General features: G+C 48.2%; 1 protein-coding gene across 2 annotated transcripts in view; it reads left to right on the top strand.

Moving 5' to 3' along the window:
- The first annotated feature begins 402 nt into the window (after window positions 1–402).
- Window positions 403–21,600, top strand: part of RCOR1 (REST corepressor 1) — a 143,071-nt gene continuing 121,873 nt past the window's right edge. For both annotated transcript variants that reach the window (XM_053369382.1, XM_053369304.1), the window contains exons 1-2: window positions 403–1,042; window positions 1,317–1,376. In XM_053369382.1, the coding sequence (XP_053225357.1) occupies window positions 787–1,042; window positions 1,317–1,376 (316 nt within the window). In that variant the 5' untranslated portion in view covers window positions 403–786. The remainder of the gene's footprint in view (window positions 1,043–1,316; window positions 1,377–21,600) is intronic.

The following is a 21,600-nucleotide window of genomic DNA, read 5'->3' as shown; positions in this document are numbered from 1 at the left end:
GGCTACGCCACCCTTTTATATTTTGCACCCAAGCTCCCTGTTCCCCTGAGCATGGCTAGAGTGCATTTGCCAACACTGCCCCCAAACTCCCCTTTTTATTTTTTTAATTGCAATCTTTCTTTTCCTCTTTTCGCTTCAGTCAAGACACAGTGTAGCCTTGCAACGAGCCTTGCCTCATTGGGCGCAGAGATTGCAAAGGGAACGCTCTCCCCCCACCCCCCCCGCCTTCTCCACCTAACCTGAGCAAACGGAAGCGCCGGGCCGGCTTTGACGGGCGGCTCGGCGGAGCCAATGGCGTGGCGGGGAGGCTTCCCAAAATGTGTGGGCGGCCAATAGGCTGCGCAGGGGGGCCGGCTCGCGGGGAGGCTAGCAGCTCAGGTTGACAGTGACTAGTCCCAGTGCAGGGAAGTGCAAGGAGAGAGAGCGAGAGGAGGGGATGAGCTTCAAAGTTCGAGGCTTCCTCTCATTGCAGGGAATTTCCCCCCCATCTTCTTTGAAGGAAGGGAAGAGGAGAGACGGGAGATTGCAATAAAAGCAGCCTCTGGGAAAAAGCTTTGCAATTGCAGCTTGCTTCCCCTCCCCTTTCTTTGCAAAAAAAGGGGGGAGGAAAAAATAAAAGAAAGCAGCAAGCTCGTCTTCTGCTATTCCCTTCTCTCCTCCCTCTAAATCCTGACTCTTTCCTTTTCACCTTCTCTCTATCTCTCCCCCCCCCCCAACAACCCTTCACACTCCTCCTCTTCTTCTTTCCTATTTATTTATTTTTTTTGCCTCCCCCCCCAACCCCCAATGCCAGCCATGATAGAGAAGGGCCCGGAGATCTCAGGCAAAAGAAGGGGCAGGAACAATAATGCCAGCAGCCAGGCGAGCGGCGCTGCTTCTCAGGGCGCCTCTGGCTCCGTCGCAGCCGGCAGCGCCAACAATGGGAATAATAGTAAAAGTTTGGCATCGGCGGCATCGGCGGCGGCGCCCAATGGCAATGGCAGCAGCGCCGCCAACTCTTGGGAAGAGGGCAGCTCGGGGTCTTCCAGCGATGAGGAGCATGGTGAGTCTTCCGGGGATATTGGGGTGGGGGGGGGGGAGGAAGGGATGGAGAGAAAATTGAGAAGGGGGGGTGGGGAGGAAACTCTGCAGACTTCTGGAAATAGGCGCGTGGTTTTTGTAAAGCAAGCATTCTTATTTTTAAATCGGGAACGGGGTTGGAGGGAAGCAAGGGAGGAAATCGAGCAGAGTTTGCCCCCCCCCCAAAGCTTGCAGACTTTTGGGAATACAGGCATGGCAAGCATTTTTTTTATTCTTCCTGCTTGTTTCCACATCAGGAGGCGGCGGCATGAGAGTGGGACCCCAATACCAAGCCGTCGTTCCCGACTTCGACCCTGGTGAGTCATTTTCCGTGGATCCTGCGTGCTTGCTTTTTTTTTTTTGGCGTCTCATCTGGACGAGTAGTTTTGAGGAAGTCCTACTCGGGAGTAGGCCCGTTGGAGTGCATGGGCCCAAGTGGGTAGTCATGGGTGGCCATTAATTCCAACCGGGGCTGCTCTCAGCGTGGCTGATCCCAGGTCTGCCTCTCTCTCTCTCTCTCTGTGCACAACGCCCCCCCCCCGCTAATCCTTCGCCATTTGGAAGGGGGGAAAGGATCTGATCTGGTGCCTGCTTTTTTTTTTTTTTTTTTTTGCTTAGGAAGTAAATTCCGTGGTGCTTCCTCCCAAGTAAAACGTGTAATGGATTGGGGAATGGCTAAAGTAATTTTGTGTGAGAGATTGCGAACTCAAGGGTGGAAGGGCTCTTCCTTCCTTTTGTTATAAAAGTAATTTTTTTTTAAAAAAAGTCTTTTTGTTTCCCCCACCCTGTTCAAGAAGCAGGAAGATGACAACTTTTGCCCCTTCCCCTCTGTGTTTACCCTGCTGTCCAAGGAAGGAACAGCAAGGCGGGGGGGGGGGGTTGGAAAAGCAGAGAAACGTGCTTGGGAAACGTGCCACCACACTTGATGATAAAAGGGGGGGGGAAGAGGATATATTATGGGTTTTTTACTTCTTCGAAAATCTTCCCACAAATCCATTCTTTACTATCTCTTCTTTTTCCCCATTCTCTCCCATTCCTTTTTTTCTTCCCTTTAGAAAAATAAAGTGGATTTTTCAGGGAGGAGAAAATATTAATATTCTCTCCTCTCCCCCCCCCCCCCCACATTTCCGTGCTTTGCAGGTGTGGTTACTATTTTCATAATTCACATTGGCGGGGGGGGGGGGGAACCTGCCCTTTATGAAAATCCGGTGCCAGTCGACTCTTTTAGACTCCTCCCCGCAACCTCTTCTCTCTCCCCCCTCCCACCAATTATTTCACATGCAATTGACCTAAATCCAATTACTTTTACAATTATTGTTATTAAATGAGCGGTTCGCGTTGGTTAGGTCGTCCAGAGAGGTGCGAAAGAGAGCAGGAATCTCCTACTTCTTTTAATGACGGATTTTTAGGGACGAGTGGAGTAGAGGACAAAAAGAGAGAGAAAGACAGGGAAGAAAAGAAATCCAGTTAATAAAAACAACAGAAGTCTTTCCAGGGGGCGCTTTATAGACTGGGTGTCAAGCAGAACAACAGATTTGTCCAGCGAAAGGGGAGTGTTTGCTTCCCCCCCCCTCTTTAAAAAATAATAATCTCTCTGTACGTGGATATATGGTTTTTGGGAGTGGAGGAGAACAAAACAGCCTTGTTCCTTTATTTAGGATGTGCACATTTATTGTAATCAACTGTTTCTGTTCTTGGGGGTTGGGAGAAGGAGGAAGAAAAAGCTAGTTCCCCAATGCTCTCTGTATACTTAATCTCTCCCTCAGTTTCCCCTACTCTTAATTTAAAATGGAAGGGGTTGTGGGGGGGGGGGACAGAAACCTGGGCAAACAAAGGAATTCAAGGTTTCCTGTAAGGCAGATAATTTATTATTTTTAATGTGTGTTTGTCAGGAGCCATGCTACAGCCTTTACTTCCTTAGTTTTGAAACGGAAAGGCTCCCGGTTGTTCCTTTGCAACTATAGCTTAAAGCTGCCTTCCTGTAAAACAAGCAAAACAAACGACAACAACCCCCCACCCCAATCCCTGCCCCCCCCTCCCACCCCCCCACTGTCTCGGTCTTAACACGAGAGCTGACTCTAGCATGTAGCTAACTTGATTGAATCCTTTGTTTCTGGACTTTTCAAAAATAATAAGCCCAACAAAAAAGAGCGCCTGGCCTCCCCCCCCCCTTTTGAAAAGTATGAGATTTCATTTTTTTAGCACGACCCGGCGGAACTCCGGATAATTGATTTCCCCCCTAGTTTGCTGACTGTCGTAATTTGTGATAGCGCTCACAGATTTGTAGGGCTGGTGTAGTTGTGCAGGGCCGGGACTTAGGATGCCCCTGTTTTAAGAATCGGGAGAGCTGGAGGGGTTCCTGCAGGCCATGTAGTCCACCCCCTTCCTCAATGCAAAAATCCCACGGGCACAGCATCCTCAGGGGGATGGCTGTCCAACCATCTGCTTGTAGTTCTAGTTCATGCGGATGGCATTGTTGAGCCGCTTGTGCCATCAAGAGATTCCTCCTCTTTTAATTTTTTTGCATCCGAAATCTCCCATTAAAACTTCTCTTTCCTCCCCTCTGTGTGAAAGCTCTTCAGATATCTGAAGAGTGTGTCTTCCACCTTGATCTTTCCGTATTCGGGCTAAACATAACTCAGCTCCCTCCATCCTTTCCTCTTAAGACGTGTTTTCCATACCACTGGCCATGCTCGCCGTGTCCTCCTCTGAACCTGTTCTTTTTTTCCTAAGTGCGGAGGCCAGAACTGGATGTGGTACTTGGAATAAAGTGCAGCTATTACTTCTTGCGCACTTGGGGGTGCATTTCAAGCGAGATCACTCTGTCAAAACAGTGAAATGATCTCCCCACCCCCCTTTCTCCAAAATGCACTGTACTTTATGTTCTCCCAGATTCATGGAGGTAGAGGAAAGGCCGGATGTGCTACTGAGAGTTCAGTTCTGCTGGCTGCTGCTAGTGGAATGGAGTACAGTGGTACCTCGGGTTAAGTACTTCATTCGTTCCGGAGGTCCGTACTTAACCTGAAACTGTTCTTAACATGAAGCACCACTTTAGCTAATGGGGCCTCCTGCTGCTGCCGCGCCTCCGGAGTACGATTTCTGTTCTCATCCTGAAGCAAAGTTCTTAACCTGAAGCACTATTTCTGGGTTAGCGGAGTAACCTGAAGCATATGTAACGCGAGGTACCACTGTACTTGAATCTGGCCCGTGGAAACTATGGCTCTATGAATAGCAGCTTCAAACTGTGTTGGCCTTTTTTGCCGCAGCATCATACCACGGACTCTCGTTTTCGTTTGTGATCAGTTGCAATCCCAAGCTCCTTTTCGCATGCGTTACTGTCAAGGCAGGCATCGCCATTTGATTTCTGTTTTGCCCAAATGCAAAACTTTTACTTTACTGAATTTTACTTTGCTGAGTTCCAACGTTAGTGTGTCGGCTGCAGTGTGTAGTGTGTCATGCGAACGCTTCCCGCTCTCCTCTCGGGGCTGGAAAAGGGTTAGTTTAACCTCTGGTTTGCTAGTAAAACTGAATTACTGTGTCGCGAAATGATGCAAAACTGAATTGCTGTGTTGTGAAATGATGCATATGTAAAAAGTGTGCCACCGACATAAAAAGTTTGGAAAGTTAAGTCGCTAATAAATTTAAATCTTGCCCCAGCCACAAACTTGCCAAACGCTTGATCCTATGCATACTTATTCAGAAGTAAACACAACTGGTTCACTGGATGTGGATGTATTCATTGGAGTTTATTTGGTTTCAAAGAATGTTAATCTTAAAACAAAATAAATATGAGAAGGTCCTTTCGTCTGGCTGTTCACTAGAAGGTTGGTGGTTCGAATCCATCCAGGGACAACTGTGGGCAGGATTCCTGTATTGCTGGGGGGGTTGGACTAGATGACCCTTGGGGTCCCTTCCAACACTATGATTTTATGAAAAATGCCCACCTACCTTACTAGGTTGTGTTTGAGTATTGCTGAAAACATGTGATTCAAAAGTGCTGTATAACACTCAGAAACACTTAAATGTACTATATTAATGTGAAGGACCCTGTGAAACATTGGGGGCGGGAGGAAATATAATGAAATCTTAATCTTTTTGTGTGGTGGTTTTTTTATACATTTATACTCTATCTTAAGTTCAAGGGTCTTTCTCCTCGCACTCTCTTCACCCCCCCCCCTTTTGTCTCTCAACAACCACGTGAGGAAGCTTAGGTTGAGAGATGGTGACTGGCCCAAGGTCACCCATTCATGGTTGGACCGAATTTTGAACCTGGGTTTGTTGACACTCTGAACTGGGGCGGCTCAACTTCTCATCGCACGTAGGCCTCAAAAGTACTTCGACACGGAACGTGTGGGCCGCACAGTGCCTTGTCACGTGTGTGTGTGGGGTGGGGGATTGAGGCCAAAAATTGACATACGCCCCCAGCCCTTACACTGCCTTCCCAACCCAAAGCCCACTAAACAAGACTCTGTGCTTTGGGAAGTAGGTGCCAGGCTAGGGTTCGAAATTAGCAGGGCGCCACGTGCGTTTTGCGCCTAAAAATTCTCCATTTGTTAGGACGTTCAAAAGTCGTGGGTGCCAATTTTTTTGTGCCTGGCTGACACTCAAGGATTACTGAAATGTATGTGCTTCGAAGCCTCAAAGTATACGTTAAGGATAGACAATACGTTAAAGAGTTTAACAATAAAGAGTAGAGCGTTTTGAAAACCGAAGTACGGTACTAATATATTTTGATGTAAACACCAAATTAAACATGTACAGTGGTACCTCAGGTTACATGCGCTTCAGGTAACATACGCTTCAGGTTACAGACTCCGCTAACCCAGAAATAGTGCTTCAGGTTAAGAACTTTGCTTCAGGATAAGACCAGAAATCGGGCTCCGGCGGTGCGGCGGCAGCAGGAGGCCCCATTAGCTAAAGTGGTGCTTCATGTTAAAAACAGTTTCAGGTTAAGTACGGACCTCCGGAATGAATTACCGTAAGTACTTAACCTGAGGTACCACTGTATTAACAAATTTCTGCTAAAAAACGTGATATTAACAATGTGAATTAACTTACGTGTATTGTGTGTTAATTCATGCTTATCAAAATAATAACTAAAAAGTTCTGCCACCCTCTCCCCGTGGCAACTAGGCATTCTGTTTTGGCGCCCACAACCCAGGTCCCAGAAGCCATTTGGCTCCTAGCTTTTCTATCCCAGTTTCTAACACTGCTGGCAAGGTATTGCAGCCCTCCTACCTCCTTCCCAACCCTGGAAAAGTGCTAACTAGGCTTGCCAAGGGCCGCCCAAAAAGGCTTTGAGGGCCGCATTTGTGCGTTGGAACACCCTGCTCTAAACCACACTTGCCCTGATCTAAGCTTTTTATGCCTTGTATATGCTTGTTTAGTGTTGCATGAATCCCTCCCTAGACCGTGACCATGTGTTGTATGCGCACACATCTGGTTTTCCATGTGTACATATGTGTGTGTGTGTGTGTGGAGCAGCTGGCTATACATACGGCAGCACCAGGTACATGTGTCTTTGTCGCACACAATTAACATCAAAGGGGATTCCCACAGTAGGACACTCCCCATGGATGAAGCTCTTCCTGGATGAAGGTTACAGGCAGGGCCAAAATCTGCAGAGGAGATTTCCTGACCCCCCCTTCCCCCCCCAAGTTGAAGAGGGTGAGTGTCTGAATTGGGGCCATGAGCTGGAAAAGCTCTCATCCTCTTTCCCAGGTGTATTTTCCTGATCAAAATTGCTGCTATTTGTAGGGGGCAGGTAGGAGGCACACAGGGATGTATAAATTTGCATGTTTTCCCCTTTGGGCAAAGAGTTTCTGCACTGGGGAGGGGTTTTGGCTTGTAAAGGGTTTTACGTCTGTTGGCTGTTCTCCTGCACCGCAGCCCTGATTAGATTTACTTCCCTACATTTCTTTTAACCTTTAAAGAAAACCAAATACCTGCAGGAGATCCAATCAAGGACCTCTCAAAGTCCTGCCTAATTTGATCCTTTTGTACTCTTCCCTCCCCCAGCACTCCCAACGCCTCCTGGCCGGTTCTGTAGGTTACAGTGGTCCAACCATTATATGCTGAAAATTAAATCTGGCGTTGTGTTTTAACTTAGTGGCCACTGGTTGGCTCTGATTGCTTCTGAAGTACAGTGGGCGCTCAGGTTGCGAACGTGATCTGTGTAGGAGGCATGTTCGCAACCCGCAGCGTTCACAACCTGCAGTGCCGCGACTGTGCACGCGTGTGGGTTGAGATTTGGCGCTTCTGCGCATGCGCAAAGTGCGATTTAGCGCTTCTGTGCATGCGCAACTGCCGAAACCCGGAAGTAACCCGTTCCGGTACTTCCCGGTTTCGGCACGTCTGTAACCCGAAGAAATGCAACCTGAAGCGTCTGTAACCCGAAGTATGACTGTAGTAGGTTGTTTCCTGCCGCAATAAACTTGTTGCTGAATATTTTCGTGAGCTGGTTAGAAGCATTCTTAGGTGGAGGTGCTGAAATGTGTCTGAGCAGCATGTTCTTCTTGCAGAGCTATAATCCACAAGCTTCTTTTTGGGGAGGGCCCCCTCAAACTAGATTGAGTTTTGTAGTGTGGTTATTACCGTATTTTTCGCTCTATAACACGCACCCGACCATAACACGCACGTAGTTTTTAGAGGAGGAAAATCTGTAGGCATGCCACCCGTAGGCATTTCCTCCATAACACGCACAGACATTTCCCCTTACTTTCTAGGAGGAAAAAAGTGAGTGTTATGGTGCAAAAAATACGGTATATTTTGGTTATCTCGTTGCGCCAAGTTGGACTGGCCACTGCAGCTGTGTTGCATGGGGACCATTTTTACGTTGCATCCGTGTGACGTGGCAAATGGCGCCCTTATTCTCCAGGCGATCCATTCGTCTCATGTATCTCCTTTCTGGAGATACGGCTAGGCCACGTGGAAGTGGTTCCTAAGCTGCAATAGTACAATTATTTTTTCTGGGTTTGAGAGTTTTATGGAACTAACTGTGAATTTATTGTTAGAATAGGCTCTCTAGTATGTGTGCACTGTTGGGGGGTGGGAAAACATATACCCCACCGAACTCCCATAAGTCTTAAAGCTTCCACATTTTTTAAAAGAGAGATGGGATATTTTGTTGCTTGGAAAATAAGATGGGGTTACACTCAAGGTCCTGGCTGTAGGCTTCCCCATGGCACCTGGTTGGCCTTCTCTGAAAACAGGATGTTGGATTTGGGGCCCTTTGGCCTTATTCCACAGGGCTCTTCTTAGTTAAATTCTAACTTGTTAGGAATTTGGATACTTGGCTGTTGTAAATGGGATTGCATGTACAGAATTATAGAATTGTAGAGCTGAGGATCATCTAGCCCAGGCATGGCCAAACTTGGCCCTCCAGCTGTTTTGGGACTACAACTCCCATCATCCCTAGCTAACAGGACCAGTGGTCAGGGATGATGGGAATTGTAGTCCCAAAACAGCTGAAGGGCCAAGTTTGGCCATGCCTGATCTAGCCCAACCCCGTGCAATGCAGCAGTATGCTGCTGTCCTGTAAGGGAATCGAACCCATGACCTTGGCGTTATTAGCACCATACTCTAACCAAGTGAGAACCTTAATTTACTTTCCGCAAAGATTATCACATTTTTTAAAACCTCCCTGTCGCCCTTCCCCACATTTACAAAAACCTTGTGTCCTCCAAATGTTGTCTGCAGCTGATGAGAGTAACATCCCTAAAAACTTTGGATAGGACCAGGTTGTGTGGAAGGCTAGCTCCCCCCCACTTGGGCTTCCATCAATTGAGAGTCATGCATACTACTTTTATATGAACTAAAAAACCCCTTCTTAATGATGCTCTCTACTAACCGGGGTAAAGACCTGTCAAATTACTTGATGGAGCTTGTCACCAAGGTATTGCTTTAACTTACACAAATGTCAGTGATGTCAAGTTAATCTTTCCCAGAAGTGTTCTTGTCAACTAGTTCTTGAATGTCAGCATTTTGGGGGGGGGGTAGGTAAAATGTTTAAAGCTTTCCTAGAAGCAGTAATGAAATTGGTATGGAAAATACCTCATGTGTTCTGCCTCCCAAGTGCCTAAAAATTTGGTGCTGTGGGTGTCTAGAATTGTAGGTGCTCTTCCTATCCTGCCTTTTAACTTTTTGTGACTACCGTATTTTTCGCACCATAGGACGCACTTTTTCCCTCCTAAAAAGCAAGGGAAAATGTGTGTGCGTCCTATGGAGCGAATGCAGGCTTTCGCTGAAGCCTGGAAAGTGAGAGGGGTGGGTGCGCACCGACCCCTCTCGCTCTCCAGGCTTCAGGAAGCTATCCGCTAGCCGTGGGAGACCCAGCTCTCCCACGGCTAGCGGAGCGCTGCATTAATCCCGAAGCTTGGGGCGTGCGGAGCTCAGCGCGCCCCAAGCTTCTGGGTGCCGGCAAGGTCTCCGCTAGCCGTCTAGACCTTGCCGGCACCCAGAAGCTTGGGGCGCGCTGAGCTCCGCAGCCCCAAGCTTCGGGATTAGCGCTCCGCTAGCTGTGTCTAGGCTGCGGATAGCAGCCTGCTTCCCGGAGCGTCTGGCGCCCTGAAAGCAGAGCGCCCAGCGCTTCGGGAACTCATCCGCAGCCTAGGCAACCCTGCGGGAGATCCCGCAGGGATGTCTAGGCTGCGGATAGCAGCCTGCTTCCCGGAGCGTCGGGCGCCCTGAAAGCAGAGCGCCCGGCGCTTCGGGAACTCATCCGCAGCCTAGGCAACCCTGCGGGAGATCGCGCAGGGATGTCTAGGCTGCGGATAGCAGCCTGCTTCCCGGAGCGTCGGGCGCCCTGAAAGCAGAGCGCCCGGCGCTTCGGGAACTCATCCGCAGCCTAGGCAACCCTGCGGGAGATCGCGCAGGGATGTCTAGGCTGCGGATAGCAGCCTGCTTCCCGGAGCGTCGGGCGCCCTGAAAGCAGAGCGCCCGGCGCTTCGGGAACACATCCGCAGCCTAGGCAACCCTGCGGGAGATCCCGCAGGGATGTCTAGGCTGCGGATAGCAGCCTGCTTCCCGGAGCGTCGGGCGCCCTGAAAGCAGAGCGCCCGGCGCTTCGGGAACACATCCGCAGCCTAGGCAACCCTGTGGGAGATCCCGCAGGGATGTCTAGGCTGCGGATAGCAGCCTGCTTCCTGGAGCGTCGGGCGCCCTGAAAGCAGAGCGCCCGGCGCTTCGGGAACTCATCCGCAGGGTGGGGAGCCCTGCAGGAGTTCCCTGCAAGGCTCCCCAAGCTGCGGATAGCAGCCTGCCGCCCGGCGGGTGGGGCGCCCTGAATCAGAGCGCCCCTCGCGCCGGGCAGACATCCGCAGGGTGGGGAGCCCTGCAGGAGTTCCCTGCAAGGCTCCCCAAGCTGCGGATAGCAGCCTGCCGCCCGGCGGGCGGGGCGCCCTGAATCAGAGCGCCCCTCGCGCCGGGCAGACATCCGCAGGGTGGGGAGCCCTGCAGGAGTTCCCTGCAAGGCTCCCCAAGCTGCGGATAGCAGCCTGCCGCCCGGCGGGCAGGGCGCCCTGAATCAGAGCGCCCCTCGCGCCAGGCAGACATCCGCAGGGTGGGGAGCCCTGCAGGAGTTCCCCGCAAGGCTCCCCAAGCTGCGGATAGCAGCCTGCCGCCCGGCGGGCGGGGCGCCCTGAATCAGAGCGCCCCTCGCGCCAGGCAGACATCCGCAGGGTGGGGAGCCCTGCAGGAGTTCCCTGCAAGGCTCCCCAAGCTGCGGATAGCAGCCTGCCGCCCGGTGGGCGGGGCGCCCTGAATCAGAGCGCCCCTCGCGCCAGGCAGACATCCGCAGGGTGGGGAGCCCTGCAGGAGTTCCCCGCAAGGCTCTCCAAGCTGCGGATAGCAGCCTGCCGCCCGGCGGGTGGGGCGCCCTGAATCAGAGCGCCCCTCGCGCCGGGCAGACATCCGCAGCGTGGGGAGCCCTGCAGGAGTTCCCTGCAAGGCTCTCCAAGCTGCGGATAGCAGCCTGCCGCCCGGCGGGTGGGGCGCCCTGAATCAGAGCGCCCCTCGCGCCAGGCAGACATCAGCCAGCCCCACAAGCTCGGGGGACAGCAGGGAGGCGCAGCGCCACTATCCCGCTGTTCCTCGACCTGGTTCGGTTTCCCTGACCTGCTTTTGGGGGGGGAAATAAAGGGAAATTTTTTTCCCTTTATTTCCCCCCCAAAAAACTAGGTGCGCCCTATGGTCCGGTGCGTCCAATCGTGCGAAAAATACGGTATTTTTTATTTTTTTTAGCTGTCTGATGGTTTCAATATTAGGCAGAACGACAGGACGCATATTTGGTGTTAGTGGCTTAAATTATACCTGGTTAGGGTTAGTTATTCAGTGTCTGCTTAAATCAGTAAGGTTGATGCACACCTAAAGTATTTGCTATGTGCTTGCTTGACCCAAGTGTACCATTTTAGCTATTATAATGGTGTGTAATAGCTATTTGACCTTGTGCAGACATTGGGGGTTCTGTGGGCAGGGGCGATTCAGCTGAAATCTTAACCCAACCAATCGCTTTGATCTGTGGAACTTGCACTTACACAAGGGCCACACAATGTTCATTTCACATTGTAAGGAGTCGTTTACAGTTGCATATTCCTGCATTGCAGGGGGTTGACCTAGATCAGGGGTAGGCAACCTAAGGCCCGGGGGCTGGATGTGGCCCAATCACCTTCTTAATCCGGCCTGCAGACGGTCTGGGAACCAGCGTGTTTTTACATGAGTAGAATGTGTCCTTTTATTTAAAATGCATCTCTGGGTTGTTTGTGGGGCCTGCCTGGTGTTTTTACATGAGCAGAATGTGTCCTTTTATTTAAAATCCATCTCTGGGCTATTTGTGGGGCATAGGAATTCATTCATTATTCCCCCCCCCCAAAAAATATAGTCTGGCCCACCACATGGTCTGAGGGACGGTGGACCGGCCCACGGCTGAAAAAGGTTGCTGACAGGGTCCCTCCCAACTCTACAATTCTGTGATTCCTTTAGTGTGGCGTCACCCGACCTTTGGAACTCCCTGCCTATTGACATTAGGTCGGCACCATCATTGTATCCTTTTAGCCACCTGCCAGAAACTTTTCTGTGTTTTGGCAGGCCAATCTGGAGACGTGATTTGGTTACATCTGTTTTTAAAACTTGTCTCAGGTGAGACTAGTGTTAGAAACTCAGATATATAATCAAATGGCACCTTAAACCTAGGTTACAGTCACCACAACAGAATGTCTAGGCACATTTTGTGTGTGAATCTTCTTCTTCTTCTTCTTCTTCTTCGTCTTCTTCTTCTTCTTCTTCTTCTTCTTCTTCTTCTTCTTCTTCTACCACTTTTAAAGAAAAAAACCCTCAAAGCGGTTTATAACACATCAAAACATCAAATAAAACAATCTAAAATAAAACAAATTCAGTCTTCAAGGAAAACATTTCAGATCCTTTTCTGAGGGACATTTTGCTTCCCCCCCTATTTATTTACCTACTTTATTCATATAGCTGCCTCATAGCAGAAGTGCTTTAGGAAGCCAGTGTGGTGTAGTGGTTAGAGCAGGCATAGACAAACTCGACCCTCCAGATGTTTTGTGACTACAACTTCCATGATCCCTGGCTAACAGGACCAGTGGTCAGGGATGATGGCCCTGAGTTTGCCTATGCCTGGGTTAGAGTGTCGGACTAGGGCTTGGGAGATCAGGGTTCAAATCCCCACTCGGTCATGAGGCTTGGGTGACCTTGGAGTCAGTCACAGCCTCTTAACCTACCTTACAGGGTCATTGTAAGGATTAACTGAGGGGGGAGGGTGAACCATGTACTCCTTGGAGAAAAAGCTGGGATATACATGCAGTAGATAAGTTCTTCTCCTTACCTGCTTAAGAAAGCTGGAGGGGCCAGCCAGATGGAGATGTCAGTCAGCAACCTGGAATACGGGGATCTCTACATAGTTGAATTTACACCAGTTGCAAAATGTGTCTGGCACCTGGGGAATTTTGAATACTGATTGCGTCCAAATGTCTCCATGTTTTTATGGAATGACTGGTCAAGAAGTACAGAGGTACTAGGGTTGGAAAAAGAAGTTGGGATCCTTTGCAGTTTCTCGGATCGGCTGCTTGTCTCACCTGGCCTGACTGGATGTAAAGCAAAGCCATTAGGAAGCTGCCTTATACTGCCATTGGCCCATCTAATTTAGTATTGTCTAGATTGACAAGCATAGGGACGCGGGTGGCGCTGTGGGTTAAACCACAGAGCCTAGGACTTGCCGATCAGAAGGTTGGCGGTTCGAATCCCCATGACGGGATGAGCTCCCGTTGCTCGGTCCCTGCTCCTGCCCCCCCCAGCAGTTCGAAAGCACGTTAAAGTGCAAGTAGATAAATAGGTACCACTCTGGCGGGAAGGTAAACGGCATTTCTGTGCATTGCTCTGGTTTGCCTGAAGCGGCTTAATCATGCTGGCCACATTACCCGGAAGCTGTACACCGGCTCCCTCGGCCAATAATGCGAGATGAGCGTCGCAACCCCAGAGTCTGTCATGACTGGACCTAGTGGTCAGGGGTCCCTTTACCTTTTAGATTGGCAAGCAGTGCGTCTCCAAAGTTTCAGACAGGGGTCCCTCCTGACCTTAAAGGTAAAGGGACCGCTGACCATTAGGTCCAGTCGTGACCGACACTGGGGTTGCGGTGACCTTACCTGGGCCCTTACCTGGAGATCGCTCTTGGGACCATAGTGGATGTTGCACCACTGAATTAAGAGACTTTCCTTTACAGTGAGGACCTAAAGCCCATGAAATTGCCAAGGTAGCTGGAGGCCTGTCATAATTCTGTGCAGAGCCCAAAATGTATCCAAGATAAAAGCAGTGGCCTGTGGTGAGGTTCTTTGTTCTCTGTGACTCCATGAACTGAGTTGAGGCAAGAAAGGGCTGGGCGCCCTCCCCACATCTAAATGTTAAAGTCTGTGTGAAATCCAGTGTAAAGCACACAGATATGGCCTGTCTGCAAGGTGTGCATTGGTAATAATTGATTTGCATTAAATAAAAATTCCAGACAGTGTATGGGGTCTAATTTGCACATTTTGCTAACGGTGCTGAGTAAAATCAGCAGAAAGGTCTGTGGCTTTGCTGCCATTTTAAATGCCAGAGATATAGTAGGCTTGGTGTGAGGTATACCTTCCTAAGGAAAAAAAGAAAAGCCAGCAGGATATGGGTCTTATCAGCTAGACAATGAGTAGGGGTTCTCTGCTGCTAGTCTTGGAATTTATTATTTAACAAAATTATATGCCATTTACTGCAAAACAACAACAACACAACCCTGTTAAGTGGTTTACAAGGCAGTTGGTTCATTTAAAATATCAATTAAGAAGGAGTTACATAAAAAATAAAATCCGTAATTGTAAAACAGTTATACCTGTTAAAATTACATGCATGGGTAGGGCTGCTGGAACAAAAAACTTTTTAGCAGACACCCAACAGCAGTTTAGTGAACGCATGTGCTTGATATCAATGGGTAGAGAGTTCCAAAGTCTTTTGCCACAGCGAAAGATGTGTTTCTTGCAACTGTGCAATCATGTAAGCGGTTGAGTGGGCACATGTGGGGTATTGCCAAAGCAACAATTGCTTTTAAAAGCTTTCAGTTTTGTTAGGATTTCTTTCACGGTGGACTCGCCAACCCTTATTTCTCCCGCTGTAGTTTATTGACTAGCCTCCAGCTTGGACACTCCGAGTCCTTAATTTTGCTGCCACAAAGAGTTGCTTTGGGGACGTTTGCTGTGATGATGTTTCAGTAATAATAATAATAATAATAATAATAATAATAATAATAGAATTGTAGAGTTGGAAGGGACCACAAGGGTCATCTAGTCCAACTCCCTGCAGTGTCAGAATCTTTTACCCAATGTTCTCATTTCAAACTGTACTTTGGTTGGTCACCAGGTTGGCAGAAGCCGCTATAAGCAAGCAAACTTTTGTCCAGATATTTCCATTTTTAGGCAATTGCTCAGCTATGTAAATAATCCAACCACCTTGTTGTCCCATAACACTAAACCATGGTTTATTAAACCATGACTTCGTGTTGTGCGTGAACTCAGTCCAGCAGCTTAACTATAGTTTGTTTACTGGCAACGAAGCACAGTCTGAAACAACGGTTTGTTGTTGACTTATGAATCTTGGTGTGTTTTAGCCATGTGAACTCAGAACCTTTCCGTAACCGTGATTTATTTAATCTCCCCACCTCAGATCCTTACCTGGCTACAAAGACACGAGGCACTGTTCTAAGAAGGTCCTGCGTCTGAAATCGTGTAGATTCTCTTGAGATGGGGAATAGCATAAAGAGAACAAAGAGGGAGAGACAGTGTAGTGCAATAGCCAGAGCCAGCCAACGAGAACAGGGTTCAAATCCTCACTTCAGTCATGAAGCTCACCAGGTGATTTTGAGGCTAGTACCGTGCCTCTCAGACAAATCTACCTCACAGGGTTGTTTTGAGGTTAAATATGGCAGTGTATGGAGGAATTTGGTACCTCATTCCAATCTCCTTGGAGCCGGGGCAGGATAATCATAAAAATGTAATAAAATAAAGAAGGAAGCCCTGTCCAGCTACCTCTGGAATGAACTCCAGTAGTTAGCACGGATTGAGAAGAGTACCTTACAACAGGCTGCTTGTTCCTTTCCTTCCCTGCCGGCAATTAGGGTTATTCTGAGCCTTGATACCTTTTGGAAGCTCTGCAATACTTTCCTTTTTTGGGCTGCAATTTAATAGCCAGGTATGGGGTTAAAAAGCAAACTTCCACTTTTAATACATATAATAATAACTTAGGCCTTGCTTGCTAATGCAGCACCAGTGCATTTTCATAGAATTGTAGAGTTGGAAGGGACGCCAAGAGGCATCTAGTCCAACCCCCTGCAATGCAATGTGAGGCACGAGCAGGTGATTTTTACTGCTTTGTGTGTTTGAATGAGCCCTGACTGCTAGGAAATCCTGAAAATTGATTGACTGCAGTTTGGGTTGTGAAGTCTGTAAACACCTTCGGAGAAGCCACTTTTACAGGAAGTGAAGACAAGGAGTGAAAGAGAGCTGCAAGGGAGATCATATTGGGGGGCAGTTCCCCCTTTCCACGTGTTAGCTATTCTAGGATTGGGGAAAGGAATTTGCAGTGCCAGCTAGGAATGAATCAGGGCTTACACAAAAAGCAACACGTTTATTATACAGTGGTACCTTGGGTTACAAACGCTTCGGATTACAAACGCTTCAGGTTAACAGACTCCGCTAACCTGGAAGTAGTACCTTCGTTGTTAAGAACTTTGCTTCAGGATGAGAACAGAAATTGCGCGGCGGCAGGGGGAGGCCCCATTAGCTAAAGCGGTACCTCTGGTTAAGAACAGCTTCAGGTTAAGAATGGACCTCCAGAACAAATTAAGTACTTAACCCGAGGTACCACTGTATAAAATCCAAACCCTTAGTCTGGGCGGTGGGAAGGATATGAATTGACTTAAAAAACAACCACACCCACCCACCCACCCACCCACCCACACAGTTTTTAAGAACAGTTTTATTAAGACTTTACATATGAAAGAAAAAGAAGCAAAGAAACAATGCAAACTCAGAGCATATACCATATTTTTCTGTCTGTAAGACACCCCCGTGTATAAGACCCCCCCCCTATTTTTGGGGACTCCGATTTAAGAAAATGGGGGGGGATACTATCCGTGTATAAGATGAGCCCAGATTTTGAACAGTATTTTAGAGTAAAAAAACATAGTCTTATACCTGGAAAAGTACGGTAAACCTACATATTTGGTTCACAGCAAACGTAAGAGCAAAACAAGTAGATGACAGAAGATCTCCCACAAATACACAATTCATAACGCACAAACAAGCATTCATTGAAGTAATTGGCTAGCCAAACACAGAGAGAAAGGGGTGGGTGGGGAATTAACTCAGCCTATAACAGCACTTCATGAAATCATAGAACTCTGTAGAGTTGGGAAGGTCGACAAGGGTCATCTAGGTGCAGGAATCTTGCCCACAGCTGTTCCCAGGTGGACTTGAACCACCAACCTTCTGGTTAACGGCCAGATGCATTGGAGTAAATGTGTGGCTTTTGCATGTACCACTCCCAACATGGTAGAATATTATTAGTGGTGAAGCATGTAGATAAATATGTAATGTGTATTGCATAGGGCTGGGAAATATATCGCCCCAAACCGGTTTGAAGTCCATATCATAATATTGGTTTCATAATGATCTATGTGTGTGTGTGTGCTTTGCAAAAATCACAATGTGGGAAAAACCGTGAAGCCAGCCGGTGCCTCGGCATTGCTTTATTTCTAACATACATCATTAAGAGAGATTTGCTTATTTATTTAAGATAGTTACTATGTGGATACGTATTGTGTTTCTTACCTTGATTCCTTTTTGTCGGGATTTATAAACTGCTTGCTGTTGAAATAGGAAACAGAATATGGATTGAGTAACTAATTAAACAAAATCTGCAAAAAACAAAAGAACGGGGGCGTGTTGGTGAGGTTATGGTTAAAGGCTTCCTTTGAAAGTATCCATAGCAGACACCCAAGTGGTGAAACAAAGAGAAAAACAGCCACAAAAATTGGCCACATTTGATTTTCAGAGAAAGTTGGCTGGGTTTTCCTTCTCTTTGTTTTATCCCATTTTGGGGGCGGGGGTGCATTTTTGTCAGGACAAGCCAGTGTGACATAATTGCAGGGACTTAGCACTTTGCCTCACTCAAATAGTTCTTTAAAATACCCTTGTTCTTTTTTTAAGGAGTGGGAAGGAGTTTACAAGATTATAAAAGGCAGTCTTTCGTTGTAATGATTTGACATCTTAGCGGAACAGCTGCCTTATCTCCTGCCTGTGTCGAGTAAAGCCCAAGTGAATGATGGGATTTTACCTTCATTTTTAAAAATCTCCTTTTCAAATCTAGTACAGTGATACCTCGGGTTAAGTACTTAATTCGTTCCGGAGGTCCATTCTTAACCTGAAACTGTTCTTAACCTGAAGCACCACTTTAGCTAATGGGGCCTCCCGCTGCCGCCGCACGATTTCTGTTCTCATCCTGAAGCAAAGTTCTTAACCCAAGGTACTATTTCTGGGTTAGTGGAGTGTGTAACCTGAAGCGTATGTAACCTGAAGCGTATGTAACCCGAGGTACCACTGTACTAACATAGGAAGTGAAGTGTACCATGGAGATTCTCAAAACTTTCAGCCCCCCTGGGCCCAGTTGGAGACACCTGAAAATTAACAAGGCCCACACAATGCTACTGATGAACAGGCAAATCAAAGCCAACCACAAAATGGTGGCAGAGTTTGGCATAATCAGCTGACATCATTTCCTTCTGATACCTAATCCACGGTTGGTGATTACTGAATTGTTTCCCACAGCATTTTCCTTGTGGCAAGGAGTTCCGTAATTTAGCTTTCCTTAAGCAAAAAACAGACATTTGATTTGGTGATAACACCACAGCCTCCCCATTCTAGGTGGAATCTGCTCATCCAGACGCTCTAAGTGGAATTGGCATTTTCTTTCATATTTTCCCCTGTCCTTAACCCCCACGTGGCTCTCAGGCATGTTTTTACCCATCTCCTGTAATTTCCTCCCTCTCACCTTCAACTTGTACCTTATTTTCCCCCTCTCACACACCGCCTCCTTTCTGTGCCTTTTGCATTCGCTTCCTCCTCTCGCAGCTTTCCTTTCTTACCCCTCTTATTTATTACCGTGGTTCTTATCGTACATATTAGCAATTTGTCTCACTTTCTAATTTCCTTCAGCACCTCCTCTCTAACCCCTTTGCCCCTCAGAGAAGGGAGGCCTTAGTTCCTTCCCTCTCCCACTCTCTGCCAAACTTCTCCCAACTCTTTAGTCACCTTTATTCAGCATCCAAGGAGTGGCTGGTGCTGGCGTTGCTCCAAACAGAAGGCTTTGGCATGGCTGGGGGTTGGGTTGGACGAGGGAGGAGATACCGGACAGGCTGTGGGAAACATTGCTACACCAGATAGCTACCCTGGCCTACTCATGCCGCCTCTCAGCTTGGCCTGCCTCGCAGGGATGTTGTGGGGAGAGGGGAGGACCACGTACACCACCTCAAATCTTGTGGAGAGGAAGGTGGGATATAAATGCAATAACTAAAGACCCCGGCGTTTCCAAGCAGGCTGGGAGAAACCCCTTTCCGAATCCCTGGAGAGCTGCTGCCAGTCAGTGTAAGTACGTAGCTGGCAGGAGCAGTGGTCAAGGATGATGGGAGTTGTAGTCCAACAACAGCTGGGGACCCAAGTTTGTGAACGATGGCTCAGTTGCTAGAGCATGGTGCTATTATTATTATTATTATTATTATTATTATTATTATTATTATTAAGAATTTATATACTGCCCTATACGAGGGACGCAGGTGGCGCTGTGGGTTAAATCACAGAGCCTAGGACTTGCCGATCAGAAGGTCGGAGGTTCAAATCCCTGCGACGGGGTGAGCTCCTGTTGCTCGGTCCCTGATCCTGCCAACCTAGCAGTTTGAAAGCATGTCGAAGTGCAAATAGATAAATAGGTACCGCTCCAGCGGTAAAGGTATGGTGTTTCCGTGTGCTGCTCTGGTTCGCCAGAAGCGGCTTTGTCATGCTGACCACATGACCCGGAAGCTATACACTGGCTCCCTCGGCCAATAAAGCGAGATGAGCGCCGCAACCCCAGAGTTGGCCACAACTGGACCTAATGATCAGGGGTCCCTTTACCTTTACCTATACCTGGAGGTCGTGGGTTTTGAGCCCCACATTGGGCAGAAGATTCCTGCATCCTATCAACAACCTTGAAAAGGAGCCATCAAGTTACTAGACCTCATTATTTACCTACTCATGACTGTCTGTTGAGGAGGGAGGGAAACATCTGCTCCTGAGACAACTTTTCTTTTCTTTTTGGCCACCAGCGAGTGCCTACTCTTAGGAAGCCTGATTGTAAAGTTACATTGCAAGGAGGGTGTTCCTTATTTCTTACTGTGCAGAGACACACACAGAGAGCCATTGCCAGGGTGCGAGAGCTTTTCGGAAGGGAAGCTGTGGGTGAGGAACGCAGTTCAAGGCCAACTAAAAGCAGAACGGCTGTGTTGAAACCAGCTTCCAGAGCCACTCGTAAGCTCTCTGTTAAATAATAATTTTAAAAAGCCATTTTAGTATTCACACCGCTGTCTCTGGTCCTCCCGTTTGCAGCAGAATTAAATGAACGTAGAATGGAACAGTCAGAAATAAAAGCACCTGGAAAACTGCAAGAGGAGCAAAAGATAGCCTTGGCAGCAAATTGCTGTATGTATAGCATGGGGGGCGGGAAGAGGAAAATTCCTCATTCTTTCCAAAGAAATAAAAGCCTTCTTTTCATCGTCTTCCTTAATACAGTGGTACCTCGGGTTCAGTGCTTAATTCGTTCCGGAGGTCCGTTCTTAACCTGAAACTGTTCTTAACCTGAAGCACCACTTTAGCTAATGGGGCCTCCTGCTGCTGCCGCGACGCCGGAGCACGATTTCTGTTCTCATCCTGAAGCAAAGTTCTTAACCTGAGGTAATATTTCTGGGTTAGCGGAGTCTGTAACTAGAAGCGTATGTAACCTGAAGCGTATGTAACCCGAGGTACCACTGTAGTTGTGGTGCAAATGCATAGTCTGTACACTTTCATTCAGTATTACCCAGAGTAGAAGATGGACACGGAGAGAAAGAGACAGTGAGAGAGACAAATTGGGGTGCTATGCAGATGTTGTCACCCTGATGTGGGAGCTGCACATTTCAAGGGACTTGGGGGTTCCCAAAATTTGATGAGCAGAGGCTGACATGTGTGCAGGGATAATATTGGCAAGCCGACGGAACTGAGGATCTACTCCTCAGAACTAGGGTATTGGCCAGCTTCTTGAAACTTGTGGTTTTTCATTTTCCCTTCTTGGCCTAGCAAGTTGGGTGAATTGGCAAAGTGGCAGGGCTAAGAAATCCCTGCGATTAAGGCCTTATTATTAGCTCGGAAATCTTGGCTCTGATCAAGGTGTGCTACATAACGAGGCTTAGGGTGGGATCATGCCCAGCTACATCCTTAAAGTGGTTGCAAAAGTGAGGATTTCCCATTTGCTGCACCCTAATAGGTAGTGCAAGGACGCAGGTGGCGCTGTGGGTTAAACCACAGAGCCTAGGGCTTGCCGATCAGAAGGTCGGCGGTTCGAATCCCCGTGATGGGGTGTGCTCCCGTTGCTCAGTCCCTGCTCCTGTCAACCTAGCAGTTCGAAAGCACGTCAAAGTGCAAGTAGATAAATAGGTACCGCTCTGACGGGAAGGTAAACGGCGTTTCCGTGCGCTGCTCTGGTTCACCAGAAGTGGCTTAGTCATGCTGGTCACATGACCCGGAAGCTGTATGCTGGCTCCCTCGCCCAATAAAGCGAGATGAGCGCCGCAACCCCAGAGTCGGCCACGACTGGACCTAATGGTCAGGGGTCCCTTTACCTTTACCTTTGTAATAGGTAGTGCACCTGCTTGTACCCATGAGGTCTGTGGTTGTGTGCAGCAGAGAGGGGGCAGGTTTGTAACAAATGGAAAGGAGGCTTTCT

This window comes from Podarcis raffonei, chromosome 1 (genome assembly GCF_027172205.1).
Source record: "Podarcis raffonei isolate rPodRaf1 chromosome 1, rPodRaf1.pri, whole genome shotgun sequence".
In the NCBI taxonomy this organism is placed as follows: Eukaryota; Metazoa; Chordata; class Lepidosauria; order Squamata; family Lacertidae; genus Podarcis; species Podarcis raffonei.
The sequence above is the reverse complement of the archived record's forward strand: the minus strand, read 5'-3'. Positions and strand labels throughout refer to the sequence as shown.